General features: G+C 37.1%; 3 protein-coding genes across 4 annotated transcripts; 2 read left to right on the top strand and 1 right to left on the bottom strand.

Moving 5' to 3' along the window:
• Nucleotides 1-1,182: 1,182 nt before the first annotated feature.
• LOC130710352 (actin-related protein 2/3 complex subunit 3) lies at nt 1,183-4,166 on the top strand. The gene is made up of 4 exons (XM_057559573.1): nt 1,183-1,442; nt 1,543-1,651; nt 1,745-2,014; nt 3,708-4,166. The coding sequence occupies exons 1-4, from the start codon at nt 1,440-1,442 to the stop codon at nt 3,848-3,850; spliced, it is 525 nt and encodes a 174-aa protein (XP_057415556.1). The 5' UTR covers nt 1,183-1,439; the 3' UTR covers nt 3,851-4,166.
• A 228-nt stretch (nt 4,167-4,394) lies between these two features.
• LOC130710351 (uncharacterized) lies at nt 4,395-21,020 on the bottom strand. 2 transcript variants are annotated; one of them, XM_057559572.1, is made up of 6 exons: nt 19,343-21,020; nt 19,115-19,259; nt 13,051-13,419; nt 5,597-5,638; nt 5,111-5,513; nt 4,395-5,017 (listed from the first exon to the last, which is right to left on the bottom strand). In XM_057559572.1, exons 3-6 carry the CDS (start codon nt 13,417-13,419, stop codon nt 4,986-4,988), a joined length of 846 nt encoding a protein of 281 aa, XP_057415555.1. In that variant the 5' UTR covers nt 19,115-19,259; nt 19,343-21,020; the 3' UTR covers nt 4,395-4,985. The 2 variants fall into 2 exon arrangements, with proteins under 2 accessions (XP_057415555.1, XP_057415554.1); XM_057559571.1 differs by having other exon boundaries at nt 4,396-5,017; nt 13,051-13,423; nt 19,343-21,018.
• LOC130710353 (phosphopantothenoylcysteine decarboxylase subunit VHS3-like) lies at nt 15,695-17,403 on the top strand. Its single transcript, XM_057559574.1, has 3 exons — nt 15,695-15,945; nt 16,763-16,827; nt 16,915-17,403. Exons 1-3 carry the CDS (start codon nt 15,823-15,825, stop codon nt 17,246-17,248), a joined length of 522 nt encoding a protein of 173 aa, XP_057415557.1. The 5' UTR covers nt 15,695-15,822; the 3' UTR covers nt 17,249-17,403.
• Nucleotides 21,021-21,897: the final 877 nt, after the last annotated feature.

Genomic DNA, 21,897 nt, shown 5'->3' with positions numbered 1-21,897 from the left:
TTCTTCACCATTACATGCTGATAGAGGGCATCCGCTAACTGGTCGAATAGAAAGAAGGATGAAACTTGGAAGTGATGGGTTGAAAAGGAGGAATGAACTCTGTCATGGTGGTCACAGGCCAAGACATGGTATTTTTAAAAAAAAAAATTGACAGGATCAAGACCCTTTCCTTCTTCACAAATTTTTGTTTCTATTTTGATTTTTATTGATATTGTTGACGAAATCAATTTCAAAGTGTTATGGAACGGTTAGTTTTGGTGTTTTCAACACCGAAATGACCATGTCAGGAAAGATGGGTTGAGTCACTTGAGTGGATGAAAAAAAAAAATTTAAATTGCAAAATTGCTTCCTTTGGATGTGCTTTGGCCATTGTGTTTGATTTGTATAATACTTGTGGGCAAAAGTTTCGTGAAGGTTTGTGAAGGTTTGATCATGTATATAAAAGCGCAAGCTAAGTGTACAAAATGTTTAGATGAGTACGTGTGAATTAAGATGGAAAAATATGAAAACTACCAAACAACTTGAACCTTATATTTAAAGCTCTTATTTTTATCTTTAGTTTTAAAGTAACTTTTAAGTTAAAAAAAAGTTGGGTCAAACGCTACCTAAGAGATTAATAAAACTGCTTGTAAAATACCAAGAGAACCAAGGCCCGAACCACTTAGCTGAGCCCAAGAACCATAGGACATACAAACCCTCACCCAACCACAGAGAGGAGATGGCGGCGGAACGGTGGCGGTGGCTCCAAAGCTCAACCTAAAGTCTGATCTGCTTCAAATAAAGTGAAAATTTGATAAAGAAACTATGTATGTCGCTTCTCAAGCCTTGCCGGCTTGGCCGTCAACAGAAACGCATCAGCCATCCATTGCATTGCTTACGGCAAAAAAGATTTCATATGGGCTGAATGAATTTGGGCTTTTGTTGTAGGTGGGCCCAATTATAACTTTCAAGCTTCTCTTCCCTTATATGTTAAGTGATAATAAGAATGTATTTTTATCCCCGAAGTTACGCACAATTGTCTACTATGAGACTAATCTCTTGAGACATTTAGATCACGTTCTCTTCCAACAAATCGTTTTTCATACGTAACGCCTAGAATCGAACCATGAACTAAATTAAATGTTTAAAGAGTCCAATAGAGAAATTGTTGGTACTGAAAATAATTAATCTCAGATCCTTTTTCCTTAAGTTACTAGTAGTTAATCTTGATTTCATTTTCTTCTTCAAACAACTTTGGTATCTCAATGAATTCACCATTTCACTTCAATTTCCACAATTCATTGTATCTTTCAATCCATTTCCTATAAACTACATAGTCATTCTTAACAAGCACACATTCCTCTGCGTGAATCGATTTTTCACGTTTCCAGAAAACATTTGGGAATTGCCAATTCGATTCTTCCGAAGAAACCTTGTTATCATCAATCGCCACAAGAGACATGGTACGACAATTCAACTCATAGTCATTCTAAATTCATAATTTTGTCGAAATTTCAATACCCAACTGAAAATGGTTGTTGTTGATGTTGTTGTTGTTGGAAGGTTTATCACTCTAGCTTTGTGGATGAAGATGGAGTGAACAAAGCTTGTGGGTGCCCTCTTCTTCCTCTCAAGAGCCATATCAAGGGTCCTGCTCCAGTTTCAGATCAAGGTTTCAATTCCCAGCTGAAAATGGTTGTTGTTGATGTTTTTGTTCTGTGTTTTCAGAATCTGAGATTTACTGTGATGTGTGTTGGTGTTGCAGATAGAACTGATATTGTGGATGAAGCTATCACATTCTTCAGAGCCAATGTGTTCTTCAGAAACTTTGATATCAAGAGCCCTGCTGATAAGCTTCTCATATACTTGACTTTTTACATCAATGTTGCTCTCAAGAGGCTTGAAGGTCGCAGAACTTTGGCTGAAGGAACCAAGGCAATCATCAACTTGGGTCTTGAAAAAGTTCCTGTTCCTGGAGAATCTGGTTTTCCTTTTCCGGGGCTTTTCCCACTTCCTCAATCTCATAAGGAAGCAGGTGAAATACTGTGATCACTTTTGCTTTAGCTTGGTGCTTTTTTTATCGTCTTATGTGTAGCAGATGCATATGCTTAGTGTTTGTTTGATTACGCGTTGTGAAACCATACTTGATCACTTTATACTTCTATAATTGATTTCTAAAGCCTAAATCAATTTCGGGGCGTAGCTTATGTGCCATGTGAGTAGCTTTTGGGTTTTAGAATCGATGCTAAGATAAGAGAAGCTCATCAAAACATGCTCTAAGAGAGTTTCTATAAGTGAGAATTGATTCAAAGAGTCATAAAAGTTAATCAAAATGAGTTAGTTTAATACTTTAATCATATGATATGATAAATATATGTCATCAACATGTTAATAAGTAATTTTGATTGTCTGAGGAGTTATTTAGTTGGTGACGGCCTTCAGAAATCTGTGCTATATTTATTGCATTCTATTTCTTGCTCACATTTGCTGCATTAGTTCACTTCACTTCAAAATCAATTGACCAAGCTGAGTGTGTCTATGCCTCTGTGGAGTTGTTTGAAAGACAAAAAATTGTATCACTGCTTGGTTGTCTACAGGCAGGGTACTGACCCAAGCAGGTCAAGGTTTTGGAAAATAGACACAAAGTATCTTCCTAGTATCATTAGTTTTCTGAAAGTAAGGATATGGGCATAACACTAGGCATGAAGCTAGGTTGGTATTTCATAAGATAACTCAAGAAAATGTGAACTGGGAATGGAGTGAATAACAAATGCATGCATTGGCAGTGGTCATCAGAGACCTAGAGTTAGGACAACTCTCATTCATAAAGCTTCAATTTATTAACCCCAACCTTTCTCATTGCATGTTTAGCTATGCATTTTCTCTCTTCACAATCACATAAATGGTCTTATTGCTACTTGCAATAGCTTTTGGCAGATGCAATTCTACCACCATACGTAATATTTTCTAACACGCTACTAGAAACTATAATCTGGATGCTGTAAACCAAATTTTGCACTAAGGTGCATGCTTGGAGTGAACTTAAAGAAAAAATGGAAGAGAATTACTTTCTAAGATAGAGTATAATATGTACTTCCTTGATGAGTGAAAACTCAGGATTATGATTCTCTATAGATCTGAAAAAAACTGCTTAAATCCCAACCTTTGAGTTAGTTATAAAGATATATTTATATTCAAATCAAATTTAATGAGTTTTAATGGTTGGCATTGCAACTGCAGCATGTGCAGTTTTTTCACTTTGAAACTGCAAGGAACCTGAATCTGAAAAATCATGACTCATGAGAATGAACACTTCAATTCTATTACTTCATGCTTCCATAAAGAATTTTCAGCCTTTATTTATACCAGTTATGTCAATATATGTTGTTTTCTTATTTCCCCACATATATTTGTAATTGACTCAAGCTAGCAACTTTTACTTATTTTTTCAAAGAGCTGATGATCTTTCATTGACTTAACCAGATGTTGTAACATTTGATTTTCCACTAACTATGATTGTGATGAATGCCTCTCTGCGTAACTGCTCTTGCTTTTCATATAAATCATTACAATATTGCAACATATTGAGATAGAGATTTGTATATGCTGGCTCACAGTGAACTTACATATTTGTGTTCACTTGTTGATGCAAAGTTGCAATTGGGTCAAATTTTTTACAGGCTATATCTATTCTTATATTTCAAGCTTTGTGATTTAAATAAATGCAGAATTGTTCAGAAATTATTTGAAGCAGATAAGGGAAGAAACAAGTGGGAGGTTACTGAACGTTGCATACAGACCTAATGGCACTCCAAATAAATGGTGGCTGGCATTTGCAAAGAGGAAATTTATGAACATAATTATCCCTTGAACTGTTGTGGATAACATGCAGTGCTTGAATCATAGACTAAGCTGTTAAAAGTACATTTCAACACTATTGATCTGCGAGTAAAAATGTAATGATTCTTCAAGGGCATGGTGTTGCTTGTCTGTTTCCACTATTTGATATTGAATGTACTCAACTACTGCTTGGTAGGTTAGAACTCATTTTTGCAATTCGTTTGCCTGTCACTTATACTTAAGTCAGTGATCATAGTAGAGCTATGGCCCCAACCTTGCTTGTGCTGGTTAAGTTTAGTTGTTGTATTGTCAATTGTCAATTAAATATAGCAGCAGTTTTGCATCAAGTTACCCTTCAGCGTCACCATTTTATCAGTATCACGAATGTGCATGATAGGTATTTTTTTTTCTTCAGATGAGTACTAATAGTATGTTTGGTTTTCATTATGAGATAGCCAGAAATGATTCGAGTAACCAAAAAGCAACTAATGGTAGCTTCTTTTTACCATGACTTTGGTTTCCCCGCAATTTATCTTTGAGTTTCCAAACATACACTCAGTAAGTTTGCGAGAGAACGATAGGCTTTCCATATGTAAATCAAACCAACTTTTTATATTTTGTCATGACCCACTCTAGGTCTGTGACCAGAACACAGACTAGTAACAACCAAGCTCTCAACTGGCCTACAAGGCTAAGGATAAAACCACACTAGCCTAAGGACAAGCCTAAGATATTTGAGTATAGTATCAGCATGACCTCCCCAAAGTGTGAAAATGACTTGATTCTTCCTGCAATTAGTGTATGAGAATCAGAATTATTTATCATAAGAAACAGAGGGAGTACAAACGAACAAACGAAGTGTCTTTGACCACTAAAAGCAGCCAACGCATAGTCTTTCAAAATAAATTATAACCACATTCCCTCAACAATCTGGTAATGATAAAAAGATAGTGTACAAATTCTTATGCACGAGCACGACGAATCTCAACAAAACATTACATTGGATTTTCTCCATGCTTAAAACGCAAACATCTCCATCACGCAGCTGCTGGAAATTGCGAAACCGGTCCCATCCATCTCCAAGAAACTTTTTTGGAGGATTTTTACTCCACCCACGGGCAATAAAACATTCAAACCTCTTGCCATTGCTATCAATCAGCGTTAACTCAGTCTGAGTCGTAGTATCTGCAGGAATAGTCTTTTTTTCCAAACCAATATAGAATCACAGCTTAGAAGCCACATATTGACACAATGCAATACCAAAAAATAAATTTAGACAAAAGACAGTTACCCCTAGTCGGATCACGAAACACCAATTCAGTATCAGAGTCTGAATCAGAGTCCACATCCATAGCTACATTTGGCCTTGTAGGAGGAACACTTGGGGAGATAGGAGGAAAAACGATTTTGCGCCCCATAGGAGGAGGATAATGAATCTCTTTTAAATCGCGACCCAAAATAAAAATGTCGAAACGGTCATCACTCTTGTACTCAAAGTGAATCCAACATTTAGACTGAAGTTGATATAAATCAACAAAATACTTAAGATCATCTTTGAATACTGGCTTCTCATCAACAAAGTTAATACTGAGCAGAGACACATTATCAACTGGATCATATAGCCACAGCTTCTTGAAGTTAAGCAGGTCATCCTTGTTGGAATCATAGAACTTTTCATTGATGGGAATGTATTCCTGAAACAACGTATAATTTGAAGCACAATGCATATGTAAAGTATATAATTAACTTACACATGAGCAAACAATATTTACTATACCATTCCTGGGATGAACTTTGCACGAAATCTCTTCGGGTCAATCTTCTTGGCATGTGACATTTTTTGCATACAATGAGCATGCAGAAAGAAAGTGAGCAACATAAATTTATGGGAAGCACCAAAGTTCAAAGAGTGGGAGATTAGTAAAATCAACGAATAGCTAACACATTAACATGATAGTAATACTATCAATCCGTTGCATCACCCTTATCAGCTGGTTTTGGTAACATGACCATTGGCCTGTTGAACAATATATATATGAATTGAAGATTATTTGTAATGAGTAATAGCAAAATCTATTTGACAGTTTATTTTATAGTTTGAAGAATTTCTCCCACTTTTGGATTTTTTATTTTTCTCTGCTGGACAATGTTAGAAAACTGGTTGTGATAATCCTGGATAAAGTCAAGAATCGTGAGCGTCCACTTTCCGAACAAATTATTTCGACCCTATAATTGCCTGGGTTCACGAAATCTTTGTTGGGATAATACTTGACAATCAATCTGTTTCTTGGCTCACCGAGCGTGCACTCCGCACTAACCTGACTCGATTCCGAGCCTAACGCGTAATTGCATCAGCCTATAGTAGATCACATTACTACTAAAATACATTGATGATTCTAAAATCACCAACAGACAATGAGATCATGAAAGTGAAATGAGAAATTACTAACTAGACCCTGAGACCATTGGTGGTCCCTTCTATGAAAGAACCACCCTAGATGACGCCCTTAAAGTTCTAATTATGAAACGTGTACTTAAATAAGATATCAGATCAAACAAAACTTTCAAAAAAACTAAGTTGGACCTGAAAAAAAGAGTATACCGGTGGTAACAATTAAGACTTTTAAATTTTTAAGTAAGTTAGATTTTGTGCCCTTTTGTTTCTACTTAAAAATAAGTGATTTTGAAATTGAATAAAAATATGATTTTATTATAAGCGAATTTTTGAAAAGCCGAAGTTGATTTATGTTTGTGTACAAATATAAATATTTCTTTTGACTTAAAAATAAACAAAAAAATAATTGATTATTTCAAAAAAAAACCAGAAATAGCTTAAAGAAATAATCAAATTTTTGTTTTACTTTTATTTTTATCAAAAGCACACACAAACAACTTAAAAATAAAACATAAGTGATTTTTTTTTGAATGGATAATATTTTTTAAAAATAAGGTGATTATATCACAAAATAAACAATGACAAACTCCCTTATTTACAGGAGTGTCATAATTAGGGGGTTTTATCGGATTGGATCGATCAAATGAAACCGACGAACCGAACCAAAGCAATTGGATTGGTTTTTTCGTTATTCGGTTCAAAACCGATAAAAATCAATGAAACTTGGTTCGGTTCGCGGTTTGAAAAATTAAAAACCAATGAACCGAACAAATGATATATATTTATTTATAAAATATTTTAAAATATATATATATATATATATATATGTGTGTGTATTTATTTATTAAAGAAATGTTATGAAGAAATATTGTTTATGTTAGAATTTTATGTTTTTTAGACTTATTATGTTTTTGTTTTCTATTATTAATTTGTAATGACACTAATATTAAACACTAATTTAATCATTTCTACATTGTTAAGTATTTAAGTTGTTGATTATGCATTATAGATTAAGCTATGATTGAGTTATTGATTTGACCTTGTATGTATTGTTAAGTTGTGAATCATATGTGGTTGCTATATATTTAAAGTTGTGGAATTGATATTGACAAAAAAAGTTGTGAAACCGATGAATCGAACCGATCCAAACCGTTCATCATCGGTTAGGTTTGGTTTGGTTTTGGAATTTCTTTTTGCTAACAATCGATCAAAACCGAACCAAGGAATTTTGATTGGGTTGATTTTTGGTTTCACCTAAAATCGGTTCAAACCGAACCGCGAACACCCCTAGTCTTAATCTATTGACATCCCTATGTGTAAGTCTATCTTGATTCACGAGTGTTTAATTTGGCACTTCCACTCACCAGATTCCACACCCCACTTTAATATTGTAAATGTCTATAATATCCTTGTTGAAATTGCATTCCAAGATTTGTATTCTTAGAACACTTTAGGAGTAATTAATAGATATGTAATAGATCAAGGACTAGTTTGTAATTAGTATTAGTTAGAGTCCTTGTCTTTAATTAGAAGTTAGTTAGTTGTGTTTTCTGTTAGAAGGTTATCTTGTTATATAACCTAGCATCTTCCATTCTGAAAACCACTGAAGCATTATCCTTCTGTATTCTTCTTCTTCATTTCTTGATTCAATGGAAATTAGTTTCAGTTTTGTTATGGTATCAGATGATTTCACGTTTCTCCGCACACACGTGATTCTTGATTCTTCTCTGTGAATCGATTCTTCTCTGTGCATCGATTCTTTTCATCTTCTCTCTGGATTTCCAGATCGAGCTTCTTGTCTTCGCGATTTGCTCTGTTTCATAGCCATGCCCGCCGATGCAGTTCCTCCATATCCTTTCACCGTGCAGGATGCTCAAACCGTGTCACATGCGTTCTACATTCATCCGAATGAGAGCCCGTCGACGGTTCTTGTATCGCCACCGCTATCGGAAGGAAATTACCACAACTGGGCGCGCGCTATGAGGATGAGCCTCATGACGAAGAACAAGCTAGGGTTCATTGATGGTTCGATCGTGGAGCCTCCTCTGAATCACCCAATCTATCCATTCTGGCAACGAGGTAACATGATGGTCTTATCTTGGATCATCAAATCCATTTCCCCTGAAATTGCACAATCTGTTCTCTGGCGTGACAAAGCTACCGATGTATGGAATGAATTGCGCGAGAGGTTTTCTCAAGCAGATTTGTTTCGAATTTCTGAGATCCAAGAAGAAATCTTTGGATTACGTCAAGGGGATAGCTCAATTTCGAAATTCTACACCTCGATGAAGACACTCTGGGATGAATTGGACATCCTCAATCCTCTTCCGGTATGTACTTGCAATCCATCATGTTCTTGTGGAGCTCTTAGGAAGATTGGTGAAGAGCGCAATAAAAATCAGGTTGTTCGATTCTTGCGTGGTCTAAACGATCAATATTCTGGTGTTCGTTCTCAGTTGATGCTTCTTGATTCCCTTCCGAATGTCAATCGCTTTTTTGCCATGATAGCTCAGCAGGAAAGGCAATTTGTTACAGAGAATGTTGCAGGTGCTAATGCCATGATGGCTTCTAAGGAAACTACCATGAGCAAGCCTAATTCTTCTAGTAATTCTGGATCTGCTGGCAATTATGGAAGGTACAACTCTAAGAAGTGCACACATTGTGGGAAGATGGGTCATACCATTGAGGAATGCTACAGAAAGCATGGGTTTCCTCCAGGGTACAAGTCCAGGAAGTATCCTCCTAAATCTGCTAATTGTGTCCATGTCAATGAGGACGATCAAGCTGCAGATCCTCAAGATCAACCTTGCAAATTTGGGTTCACACAAGATCAGTACAACACTTTGCTAGCTCTCTTGCCTTCTCAGGATTCCCAAACAGCTAGTGTGAATGCTTGTTCCAAGATTGCCATCACCACCAAGAATGGTAAATTTTTAATTTGGGTTGTGGACACTGGAGCCACAGATCATATTTGCACTAATCTTGCTTGTTTCATCACTTACAAGAAGATTTCTCCTGTCAGGGTGTCTCTTCCCAATGGCACTATATGCATTGCAACAATCAAGGGCACAATTAGAGTCTCAGATACTTTAGTGCTCACTAATGTGTTGTATTTGCCAGATTTTACCTATAATTTGATATCAGTTTACACATTGGTTAAATGCATGAAGTTTAAGCTGACTTTGGAAAATGATGATTGTTTGATACAGGATTCCAATGCTTGGAAGATGATTGGCACAGCTAAGGCAATTAGAGGGTTGTACATCTTCAGAAATCAAGCCAGTGCTCCCATCATTGATGCCTACCTTGCTTCGGTCAAGTCTTCCAACTCTATCCATAAATCTCATGTAAATAGCTTTGTGAATAGCCTTGTAAATAGTTCAGTGTCTAATAATTCAAACCTATGGCACTATAGACTAGGACATCCTTCTTGTGTAAAGGATCAGTCCATTAAGGACCTTTTTCCATATGTTCATTGTAATAAAACACATTCTTGTGACATTTGTCCAATTGCTAAGCAAAAGAAGCTTCAATTTCCTTTAAGCACTAGCAAGTCAAGTTTTCTGTTTCAGCTTGTGCATTTTGATATTTGGGGCCCTGTTGCAACTGTGTCTTTGTCTGGCTTTTCTTATTTTCTTACTGTGGTTGATGATTTTTCAAGACACACATGGATTTATTTCATGAAATCCAAAGTTGAAGTGAGACCTCTCATTAAGACTTTTTGTGCTTTTGTTAAAAATCAGTTTGGCACTTCAGTAAAAACCTTAAGGAGTGATAATGGCCAGGAATTTCTCATGCCTCTTTTCTATTCTTCTGAGGGCATCATTCATCACACCACTTGTGTTGAAACCCCCCAGCAAAATGCCATAGTTGAAAGGAAACATCAACATGTCATTAGTGTAGCTAGAGCCTTGCTTTTTCAAGCTCATTTACCAGTTACTTTTTGGTCCTATGCTGTAGCACATGCTGTCTATCTCATAAATCGCCTACCTACACCAGTGCTAGACAATAAATGTCCATTTCAAATCCTTTACAATACAGTCCCTGACCTCACTAATCTCAAAATTTTTGGCACTTTGTGTTTTGTCTCAACACTTACCAGTCACAGGAAAAAATTTGATCCTCGGGCTACTAAGTGCATTTTCCTTGGTTTTAAACCTGGCACTAAAGGTTTTGTTACCTATGACCTCAAAAGTAGAGTCATTTCCATTTCTAGAAATGTGACTTTTCATGAACACATTTACCCCTTCAAACCTCTTGATAGTGACTTAACTCCAACACAAGCTTTACCTACTACCCTTCCTCCTATCTTTGATGATGACATACCTGTTCCAGCTACTGTACAAGCTCAGGAACCACCAGTTAATAACCAAAATCAGGTTATTGCTCCACGAACATCACAAAGAATAAGGAAACCACCATCTTACCTTCAAGATTACCATTGTACTCTCTTGTCTTCTGATAGTGTGCCAATTACTTCTTCAAGCACATGTATCAACTATCCTTTATCCAAAGTGTTGTCTTATGATCATCTTAATCCCAAGTATCAATCTTTTGTAATGAACATTAGCTCAAGCTTGGAACCAACAAGATTTTCGGAGGCAGTGAAACATGAGTGCTGGAGAAAGGCTATGGATCAAGAGATTGAAGCCTTGGAGAGAAATCAAACATGGATTTTGGTGGATAAACCTCCTGACTCTAAACCTATTGGCTGCAAATGGGTGTATAAGGTCAAATACAAGCAAGATGGGTCCATTGAGAGGTATAAGGCTCGTTTGGTGGTAAAGGGTTACACTCAAGTTGAAGGAGTGGACTTCCAAGACACATTTTCCCCTGTTGCAAAAATGACAACTTTAAGGGTGATTTTAGCTTTGTGTGCATCTCAGCAATGGCATCTCCACCAATTAGATGTAGACAATGCATTCCTACATGCATCCCTTGATGAGCAGATCTATATGACAATTCCTCAAGGACTAGTTTGTAACAAAGCTAACCAAGTCTGTCTTCTTCAGAAATCCTTGTATGGCTTAAAGCAGGCCAGCAGACAATGGTTCAACACACTTAGTGCTTCTCTCAAGAAACTAGGGTACAAGCAAAGTAATGCTGATCACACCCTCTATATTAAAGCATCCTCAGGTTCTTTTACTGCTTTGCTTCTATATGTTGATGATGTTCTTCTGGCTGGAAATGATATGCATGAGATTCAACTTGTCAAATCTTCACTTCATGACCAGTTCAGGATCAAAGACTTGGGTGAGGCCAAGTATTTTTTAGGTCTTGAAATTGCACGGTCCACATCAGGCATTGTTCTCAATCAGAGAAAGTATGCTCTTCAACTGATTTCAGATTCAGGACATTTGGCTTCCAAACCTGTTTCTACTCCCATGGACAACTCACAGAAACTAGGAACAAACATTGGCACTCCTCTTACTGATATAGGGTCTTATAGAAGACTAGTGGGCATACTTTTATATCTTAATACTACAAGACCTGACATCACGTTTGCAGTGAATAAGCTCAGTCAGTTTCTTTCTGCTCCTACTGACATTCATGAACAAGCAGCTCACAGGGTTCTCAAGTATCTCAAAGGATCTCCTGGATCAGGCTTGTTCTATCCTGCTTCATCTTCTACAACTCTAACTGCCTTCAGTGATTCTGATTGGGCAGGTTGTATTGATACTAGGAAATCTATTACTGGCTATTGCTTATTCTTAGGTGATTCTCTGATTTCTTGGAGGTCTAAGAAACAAAGCACTGCATCTAGATCTTCTTGTGAATCTGAGTACAGGGCCATGGCAACAACAGTTTGTGAAATTCAATGGCTACACTACCTTCTTCAAGATCTGAATCAGCCACAGCTAGCTCCTACTTCCATGTTCTGTGATAATCAAAGTGCTATGCACATTGCACACAATCCCAGCTATCATGAGAGGACCAAACATATTGAACTTGACTGTCATATAGTCAGAGAAAAGCTTCAACAAGGATTAGTTCATCTCTTGCCTATCTCTACTACTCTACAAACTGCTGATGTATTCACAAAACCTTTGACTCCTGCACCTTTCAAGACTTGTATTTCCAAACTGGGCATGAAAGACATTCACCTCCCAGTTTGAGGGGGGCTAATAGATATGTAATAGATCAAGGACTAGTTTGTAATTAGTATTAGTTAGAGTCCTTGTCTTTAATTAGAAGTTAGTTAGTTGTGTTTTCTGTTAGAAGGTTATCTTGTTATATAACCTAGCATCTTCCATTCTGAAAACCACTGAAGCATTATCCTTCTGTATTCTTCTTCTTCATTTCTTGATTCAATGGAAATTAGTTTCAGTTTTGTTAGTAATATTATGAGATTTAAAACCTGGTACACTAATACATGTGTATGCTTCTGAGGTTTTAAATTCCGAAATACATTTCATGTATTTAACGTTCCAGGATTTAACTCCCAGAAGACATAAAGAAAAATAGGTTATGTGATTTGTTTTCCCATAATTCAATTCATTTGTGTTACAGAGTAATGAAATCCTGGAATACATTTAAAGTTCCTGGTGTTTAAATCTCGGAATGTATGAACCTAAATATTTTTTCATTCAAAAAATTATAACCTGGTATTAAATAGAAAAATTTAACATGGTTAAAATCAACACATACCAACACATTGTAATCATCAGCATCAACAAAATCATCATCATCAAAATTAACATCATTCAAATCATCATCTTCATCACCAAACATAAAATGTAAACTTTAAAACATGTTCAAACATCAACATACATTAAACAAAATAGCGAAAATCATAAATAAAATTTCCAAACATGAAACAACCATCCAATACATACCGGGCGGGTCCGTAGCAAGGCGTGATACAAAAATGGTACCACGCGGCGTGATGTAAGCAATGAAAGATCCTTACGACATCCAGGAAACGGAGGGTCCCGTTGAAGAACAAGAGGTTGTTGTTGAGCTGCTGGTTGCATATGCTCCTCCTGAGGTGCCACATGCTCTTGCTGAGCTGCTGCTGGTGTCACAGGATCCTGCTCTTCATGAGCAGGCTCTTGAATAAGTGGTTGTGGAGCTGAGGCCTTCCTAGCTTGTCGGAGCTTACGGTACGTTGTTCTTTGTGGCATAAGCGGTCCCTGACCACGATCACGTCCAGGGATGCAACCCCCTTCCTCCTGGCCCCGTCCACCTCCATGTGTGTGAGTCATCTATCTATAAACAAACCAAATTAAGCAACATTTTTCATAATTTGCATCAACTGAAAAAAATTCTAAGGTATGCATAATTAGGTTTCGAGATTTATAACCTGTAACCTAAATTTAAAATTAGTTGGAATTAGGTTTTGGGATTTAGAATCTGAAACCTAACCTAATTGAAACTAAATGAGGTGTGTTCGGGGTTATAAGTCCAGGAACCTAAGGCTTTGTTTGGATTGGGGGAGGGGGATGGAGTGGAGTGGAGTGGTGAGGAAGGAGGGAGTGATCCATTGTTTGTTTTATTTAAAATATGATGGAGGGGAGTGGTAAGTAGTGGTCCAAGATCGTAAGTAGTGGTCCAAGATCCATCATGCTCCATTGCTTTCCTTCATATTTGCTCCCCCCAAAATTGGATGGAAAGGAATGGAAAGAAAAACTAATCACTTAATTAAATTATGAAAATACTATTCTACCCATGGTAACCTTCATACATAACTTCTCCTAGTTGGTGGTCCTAATTTTCTACCATCACGTAACAATCTGGCTTTCTCCTTTGCTTTGCTTTTGTCATTGAAGATTGAATCTTTTGATTCTTCCTGTATCAAATATTTTGTAGGAAATCTTTCTATACACGATTTTTTTTGGGTAAAATCTAAAATTAATAACATTCATTTTCTCCAAAATTGTAAAATGAGTACAAAATCCATAGGCCATAGCTAAGAAAAGCAGTCAATTTCGAAAATATCATGCGAATGCAAGTACAAACCAACCAGTTTTCATTTAAATAAAACCACACATGCTGCAGATCTTCTTGGGCACATGGACAACTCTTTTTCCATTTCAAGTTTTTCCTCTGGCTTTAACCAAGCCAGACACCGGATTGTCATAGTTTGTAAAGATGTTGAGTTCTGCATAATGTAAATTTGAAACTTGTTGGTACTTGGTATGCTCAATGTCTTCAATACTCGATGGGAATATAGGAGCATTCATGTTTCAGTTGTTAGACACACCAGATCATAAGATATTGAATATTGGCTACCAATTTTCAATTGCTTTTTCAGCTTGTCTTTTATTTTAAAATAAGGGTAATATAGGAATAACAAAAATTATAACCCATTCCGCTCCGTCCATTATCCAAACAATGTAGTAGTAACTTTGTTCCGCTCCGTCATAAAATATCCAAACAATGGAATGAAATTTTTATTCCATTCCGTTCCATTATATTTCATTCCGCTCCGCTCCATTATGTTCCATCAATCCAAACATAGCCTAAGTTTTAAAATAAAGGGATGTGTTCCGGGTTCTAAATCAAGTACCTAAGTTTTAAAATAAAGGGATGTGTTCCAGGTTATAAATCCCCGAACCAAAATGGTGTGTTCTGGGTTCTAATTCCCGAAACTATAACAAATGAAAGAACATATGCTTCCGGGTTATAAATCCCGGAACTAAAGTCATGTGTTCCGGGTTCTAATTCTCGGAACTGTAGCACATGAAAGATCAAAATGTTCTGGGTTATAAATCTCAGAACTACAGTGGTGTGTTCCAGGTTCTAATTGCCGGAACTGTAGCATATGAAATTCTTCTAGGTTATAAATCCTAGCACGTTATGTAATGTTACGGTTTCTAAATCCCGAAACGTTAATAGTTGTGTTCCGGGATATAAACCCTGGATCTAACCTAAATCTGGGAATTCTAAACACATCTTCGAATTTAAAAACTTGGAATGACGAAGCTTCGTCGACCAATGAAGAAGATGAAGCGAATAAAAATACAAAGATGAGGGGAAGGGAAGCTTACCTCAAATCAAAAGGTAAAGAAGATGACGAGGTGCTTGATGATGCGCCTGCTAATGATGAAGTAGAAGAAGATGCAAAGGTTGATGATGAAGAAGAAGAAGAAGAAGAAGAAGAAGAAGATGTAGAGGTCGAGAGTTGGTTCGTGAGTGAGGGAGTAAGAGTGAAAGAAAGCGGGAAAGGTAGTGGGGTGTGGTGGTCAAATGAAGGAGGGGTAGTTTTGAGATTCTCAAATGTTGGGTAGGCTGGTCATTTTGATGCTTGGGGTATGAAATTGAAGACCCTTAGATTCAAATGTAAATATGAAAAGAGAGGCCCAAAAGCTCATGCACACAAGATCCAAACCCAGGTGCTACAAATCAAATTTTCAACTTTTTGTGGGTGCAAAAATCAAAATTTCAAATTGATGATAAAGTGACAAGTGGCATTTTGTAAATAGAAAATAGTTTAGCTACTTCCACCAATAAATAAAACTAGTTCACAAAAACCCTAAAGCGGTGGAGAACTAGAGAGAGAGAGAGTGAGTGAGTGAGGGGTTTACTTAAGTAGTGTAGTGTTCTCTCAGATTCAGACCAAACCTATTGACTCTTCTTCTCTCCGCTGGTTGGAAACTCTTTTGGCTATGGCATTGGTCTCAGAGATGGTGGCTCAGGTTCCTTTCCTCACCGTCATGGAGGAGTTGCCCTCTCTTCTCCATGCTGTGGCCGCCGACACTCTCATCTCCGCCGTTCAATCCCTCACTCTGGTATTTTTCTCTTCAAAAATCTCATCTTTTCATCTTGTTTAGTGTTTTCATCATGTGCCCATTTGAAATTCTTGCCTTTTCTCTGTGGTTTAGCCTGTTAACCTAGTATGCTGTTGTGAAAGTAGGGTTTTTTCACTGATTTGTTTGCTTGGAACTGTGTTTTTAGTTGGCTCATAGCAAGGGATGATGTTTTGTGTGTCATTGACTGTTAGGATTGTTTACAATTGGGTTTCATGTGACTGATTGTTCCCCCATTCACTGTTTAAGGCCCCCCTTTTGCCCTGGATTGTTGTGGCCGGATGATGTGTTTTGGTACTTGTTGTATCTCTGCTGTTTGTCATGAGTAAATTAGATATGGTTTCAGATGCTTTGTTTTGTATTAGGGTTTGTACTTGTTGTGGCTGCATGGTGAGGAATTCTCATAATGCTACAATTGAAAAAAATGAAGGATACATCAGTTCAGATGAACAATGCCCTACTTGTTCCCCCTATTTTCTGTGTTTGAGTAATTGACTAATTGTTGGCTTGGATCCAGTCCTGACTAATTGTGGTGGTTTTTCACATACATCAGTGTACATGGCACATTAGTCCTTTTCAGGATTTGAGACCAGGGAGAATCTGTTGACACTAAAGCTGTGATTTTATTTTGCTGTTTGTTTCTTGAATATGTATAGATCCAAAATCTTCTATAGTAATTGCGCTTGTTGGTATGCCATGGGTTTTGTTGGTTTAAGATCAATTTGATGAGTATAAGCTACAATATCCTTGGCATTTATAATCTGTTGACTATTATTTACTTGTTTTTATTTTCCACTAGATTGGATATCTGCTGACTATGATCACTGATTTGGTGCCACCAAAGTTGAACTCAAAGGATGGAAGGTAAGAATAAACTTATGTACCTTACTTGAAGGTAGTACAGTTGTTATTAAATATTAATGATTCTGATGTGTGTTAAATTGTTGTCAGGTTTTCGTTAGAAGACCTTTTGGGGAGGAAACCTGCTTACCTAGCAAACAAGGATAGTGAAACAGAGGATGATGAGGACGGAGATGATGAAGATGATGATGCAGACGATGATGATGATGATGAGGGAGAGGACTACTCAGGTGACGAAGGTGAGGAAGCAGATCCTGAAGATGATCCTGAGGCTAATGGTGCAGGAGGATCTGATGATGGGGAGGATGATGACGATGAGGAAGCCGATGATGAAGACGATGATGACGGGGAGGATGAAGACGATGATGAGGATGAAGAGGAAGAAGAGGAGACTCCTCAGCCACCAGCTAAGAAGAGAAAGTGAGAATTATATCAGTAGGAAATTGTTTTCAGGGAATGAACTTGAGTCGAGCTTAGTGATTAGGACAGACAAATTAGCAACCTTGAGTAAACCTATCTCCTTTATTTATATGTGAATGAGGATAATTATTGTTATATTAGCGTTTCTCGTTGGTTCTACCTTACTTTCCTCTCTCCGCGCTTATATCATCAGTATCTGTTTTTAGAAAAGGTTTTTAAAATTTTTAATTGCTTTCAAGTCATGGTTTTGGGGTTTTGTCTGCTTGGAAATTGAAATATGTTTGTGTGAATGATATTTACATGTTTTGCTTATGGTTTATGCTCTCTCTGGTTCTCACATTCACTGGTGTTTGGATGGGATTGTGATCTCATTAGGAGGTTTTCACTTTTTATGATTAAGAATTGTAACATTTTCAACTTAAGCCACTGTTTTAAAACATTGGAGCAGCTTCTCAAGGAAAGAATGTGGTCAAATCCTAAGTATCAATAATTTCGTATGTATGTGCTTTCTTCTACTTTTGTGATCAAGGTTATTGCTTGAAAGTGTTATCTAAACAAAAAAACCATTGCAAAAAGTTGGTCTTAGTTTGTTTTGGTATGCTGTTGTTTTTGGAACTATATCTGCCATTTATTATGTATTGAAGTTCAATGATTTTTCATATTCCGATATTCGTTTTCCTAAAGATGTGACAATAACAGCAATTGGTTCATATGAACCAATTTAGCTTCATTCAGTGTATGTGTTTAACTCTAAATCCTGTTTTTCAATGCACCATCATCCCAAATATTTTTGTCAGCATTTATTAGATTAAGGCCTATAGGCTAGCCAAAGCACACATATATCCGAAGGAAAATAACACACCTAGTAGAGTGATTCGGCAATGTTACACAATAACATCAATATAAATCAAAGCATGCTCACTCAATAATGGTGACATTACAACTTAACCAAAGAAAAACAACTAAACCAACAGACTCAAAACACCATCAAATTCTTCAATCCAAGTTACTGACACCAAAGTGAAAATTCAAAATTTCTAACTTATTTTCTTCACTTCTTTTTTGGCCAAACCGACTTTACCGGTGCCACTATATCTAGGGCCACACCTTTTATAAGAAAAAGATGCATACACATTCAGTAGATGAAGAACATATGACAGAGAAAGGAAACATCATAAATGAATGATGAAAATGAGAGAAAATGGTGAGACAGAAGAAGGAAATATGATGGGACCAGAGGAAATGGGGAATGAAAGAAAGAAGAAGGTGGAGGGTGGCTGGGGGACAGAGGGTGGTTGTGGTGTGAAGGGTGGAGGGTGGAGGATGGAGGTGTTTGAAGCTCTCACTATAAAGAGGGAAACATTCACTAAGGAGAGGGAAAACCCTCACAAACCCTCACTAAGATGGTGACATCCTCTTGGGTTTCTGTCATAAAGCGCACACACTAAACCACACATAAATCTCATTTTTGGAAATTGAAATGTCAGACACAGAAGAAAATCAACATTAAATTCAAAATCCAAAACATGAGTGGTTTTATGAAGAAAGTACAACAATTCTGCACAATTGATGATTCCCAAAACGAATTGGTGTACAAGAAATCAGGAAACAAAGAGTTACATTGTAAGGAAACCGATAACCAATAGTCCAATACCAAGTTCAAATTATGGACATCACACCATTTTATCTGCTCAAATACTAACACTAAAATAATTAAAACTCACACAACACAAGACATCACAAGTAAAACTTTTTCTATCCCTAACATGATGTATGTTAATGCAATGGAGTTTAAAAATCATGAACAACAAAAAATTTACATGAAAAAAACCCTAATTTATACAAATCAATAACAAGGGATGAATCTTACTATGTTATGAAATTGAGAAGCTGATTGAAGAGATGATGAGATGAATTGACAAGGATTGGACTACACGTTGACAATGTCGCTTCGAGGTTTGGTGGTGGGTCCAAATCATGAGCTTGTCGCGAAAATGGCTCCGAAGAGGAGAGAGCTAGATCACACAAAGGGGTCAAACGATGCAATTATATAGCTGCTCAAACTAAATGATGAGCGATAACAAGGGATGAATCTTACTTTGTTATGAAGTTGAGAAGCTGATTGAAGAGATGATGCGATGGAATGACAAGGATGGGACTACACGTTGACAATGGGTGGTGGGTCCAAATCGTGAGCTTGTCGCGACAATGGTTATGAAGAGGAAGATAGCTCGTGACACAAAGAGGTCAATCGATGCAATTATACAACTGCTCAAACCTAAATGATGGGCGATAACAAGGGTTTTAAGTGATATTGATGTGATATTTCTACGAAATTCGGAAAGTCCGGGTTTTTAGGGATGCAGATTAGGCAAAAATTTAGGAATTGGATTTTCTTAATTTTTGAATAAAAAATTAAGAACCCCATATAAATTAAAATGATAATGTGGGTTGATCTTGAGGCTAACCATATCCTAAAGAACTTAATGAGTGAATTGTGTGGGTTAGGGCTGAAAAACCTCCACTTAAAAATGTACCATAAAAATAAGTGAAAATTTGGCTTATTGGGCTAATTGGTGAGCTATTTTGGCCATAGTTTTGAAAATCAAACTAGACCAACTAATTGAATCGAAAATCAATCAAGTGGCTGGTTGGTGCTATTGAAGAAGTAAGAACCGTTTTGAACTAGCAAGAATAAATTTTAACGGGTTATATTTTAAAATTATGAAAAAAATTAAGAAAATTGGACTATGCGGAATAATGTAATCTTCGAACTGGTTCCGTGGACGGTAGAGGTGGTGTTCCGAAGGATTCAGGTGGCGGTTGTTGAGTTTCAACAATGGGGAAGAATGAATAGTGTTGTGGGGAGTACGGGTATGCCTAGTTCTGGGGAAGCAGGGTTCGTGGAGATGTGTGTGGATGGGAGCATGGTGCTGGGGAGGAATACAATTGGTGGATGAGGTATTCTGCGGGATGAAGATGGGAGATGGTTGTCTGGGTTCACGGTGGCTTTTGTGTTGGTGAAGCGTTCTTGGCGGAGCTGCAGGCTCTCAATGAAGGCTCACAACATGTTTGGGAGTTGGGCTATCGCAAGGTGGTTTCCTTCTCCGATTGTGTCGAGTTAGTTGATGCGGTAACAGGTGTGTAGGATGTCTGTCATTTCTGGCATATAGATGTAATTCTGCAGGTTTGGGACAAGATTAATCAGGATTGACAAATCTCGGTGCATCACATTCCATGGGAGCACAATATGGCGGCGGATGCTCTAGGAAAATATGCAACTAGAACTAATTGTAGTTAATGTGTTTGGAAACTGTTGCCAACTAGTGTGGTGCCCCAGCTTTGCCAGGATGTCTTAGCTTAGTTGCTCTTTTCTTTTATCTTCCATTTGTAGTCAATATATATATATATAAGTATTATTTGTTCAATCATGATTGAACTATTAAATTGAGAACCAATATCTTCGCCAACTCAATGATCGACATTCCACTAACTCGTCTTTTTCATTTGCCAGCTAAACTGGGCTTTTATGGACAAGCTACTCTGGATACTTTGATCCCGGATTCCATTCTATTCCCGAAAGCGGTACAAGGAAAATCAATCTCTTAGCCAGCCACAGGTAGCCAAATAATAAGAAAAAACCATTATTCTACCGTCTTTTCAACTGCAATTTATTTTTTTGTTAATTTCCTCATGCATTTTGGGATTTTTACATTTATTATACATAGAATATATTTATCATATATTGGAAAATAGTATTAAAATGTTGCTTAATAGACAACAACCATTTTTCCCATTTTTTTTTAAATTCAATTTATTTGTCCTTCTAATTAATTGTGTAATTCTGACATATTTAATTGTTAGTCCTACCAATTTTTCTCAAATGTCTTAAAACCAAAGAAATCGTATGGTTCTTAAAATCATCATGCCTTAGCTCCAACCTGACTTCGACCACCATGACTGAGATCCCAACGATGTCGAGCTAAAATATCATTATGCATCGTACTATAATGTCAACCACATGCAAGTTGGTCCAACAACATTGAGTTCCAATATGGCTAAGACTCTGGGCTGGTATCAACCACATACATGGTGGTTCCAACAACATCAAGTCCCAAATATTTATTGTTATGTTCACCTCTAAAATTTTATAAGCCAAACTCTACACTTCTCAAGTGTCGTTAACTAGTACATATTCCAATCTCTTTTCTACCTCTCAGGTGTCATTAACTAGCACATAGTCCAATCTCTCTTCTATTGTAGCTAGAACTCGTTGCTTATTCGACCACGTAAATCGATAACCAAAAACCCCATCATCAGTGCAAATATGAGATATAAACTGCAAGTGTCCAACATTATTAAGGTCCCCTCCCAGCTTGTCAACCAGAGAAAGAATATCATTAAAATCTCTAAAGCAAATTCAAAGGACCAAGATTCATTACGCTCCTCCGAGAAGCCATATGATTAAGCAACACATTGATAATCTCCACATCACTCCCTCCAGAACAAGCACAAAGCACCAACACAAGATCTCCCAAAGCAAGTACACTGCCGGAAACAGATTAGAAAAGTCACATGCTCTCCCCGATGCGTCAACATCTGAGAAAAAAGTAAGCCAGCTCCAGAAGCAAAAAAAATGAGGAGCTTTAGAGT

This window comes from Lotus japonicus, chromosome 4, assembly GCF_012489685.1.
Source record: "Lotus japonicus ecotype B-129 chromosome 4, LjGifu_v1.2".
In the NCBI taxonomy this organism is placed as follows: Eukaryota; Viridiplantae; Streptophyta; class Magnoliopsida; order Fabales; family Fabaceae; genus Lotus; species Lotus japonicus.
Note: the sequence above shows the minus strand (reverse complement) of the source record. Positions and strands in the feature narration are given on the sequence as shown.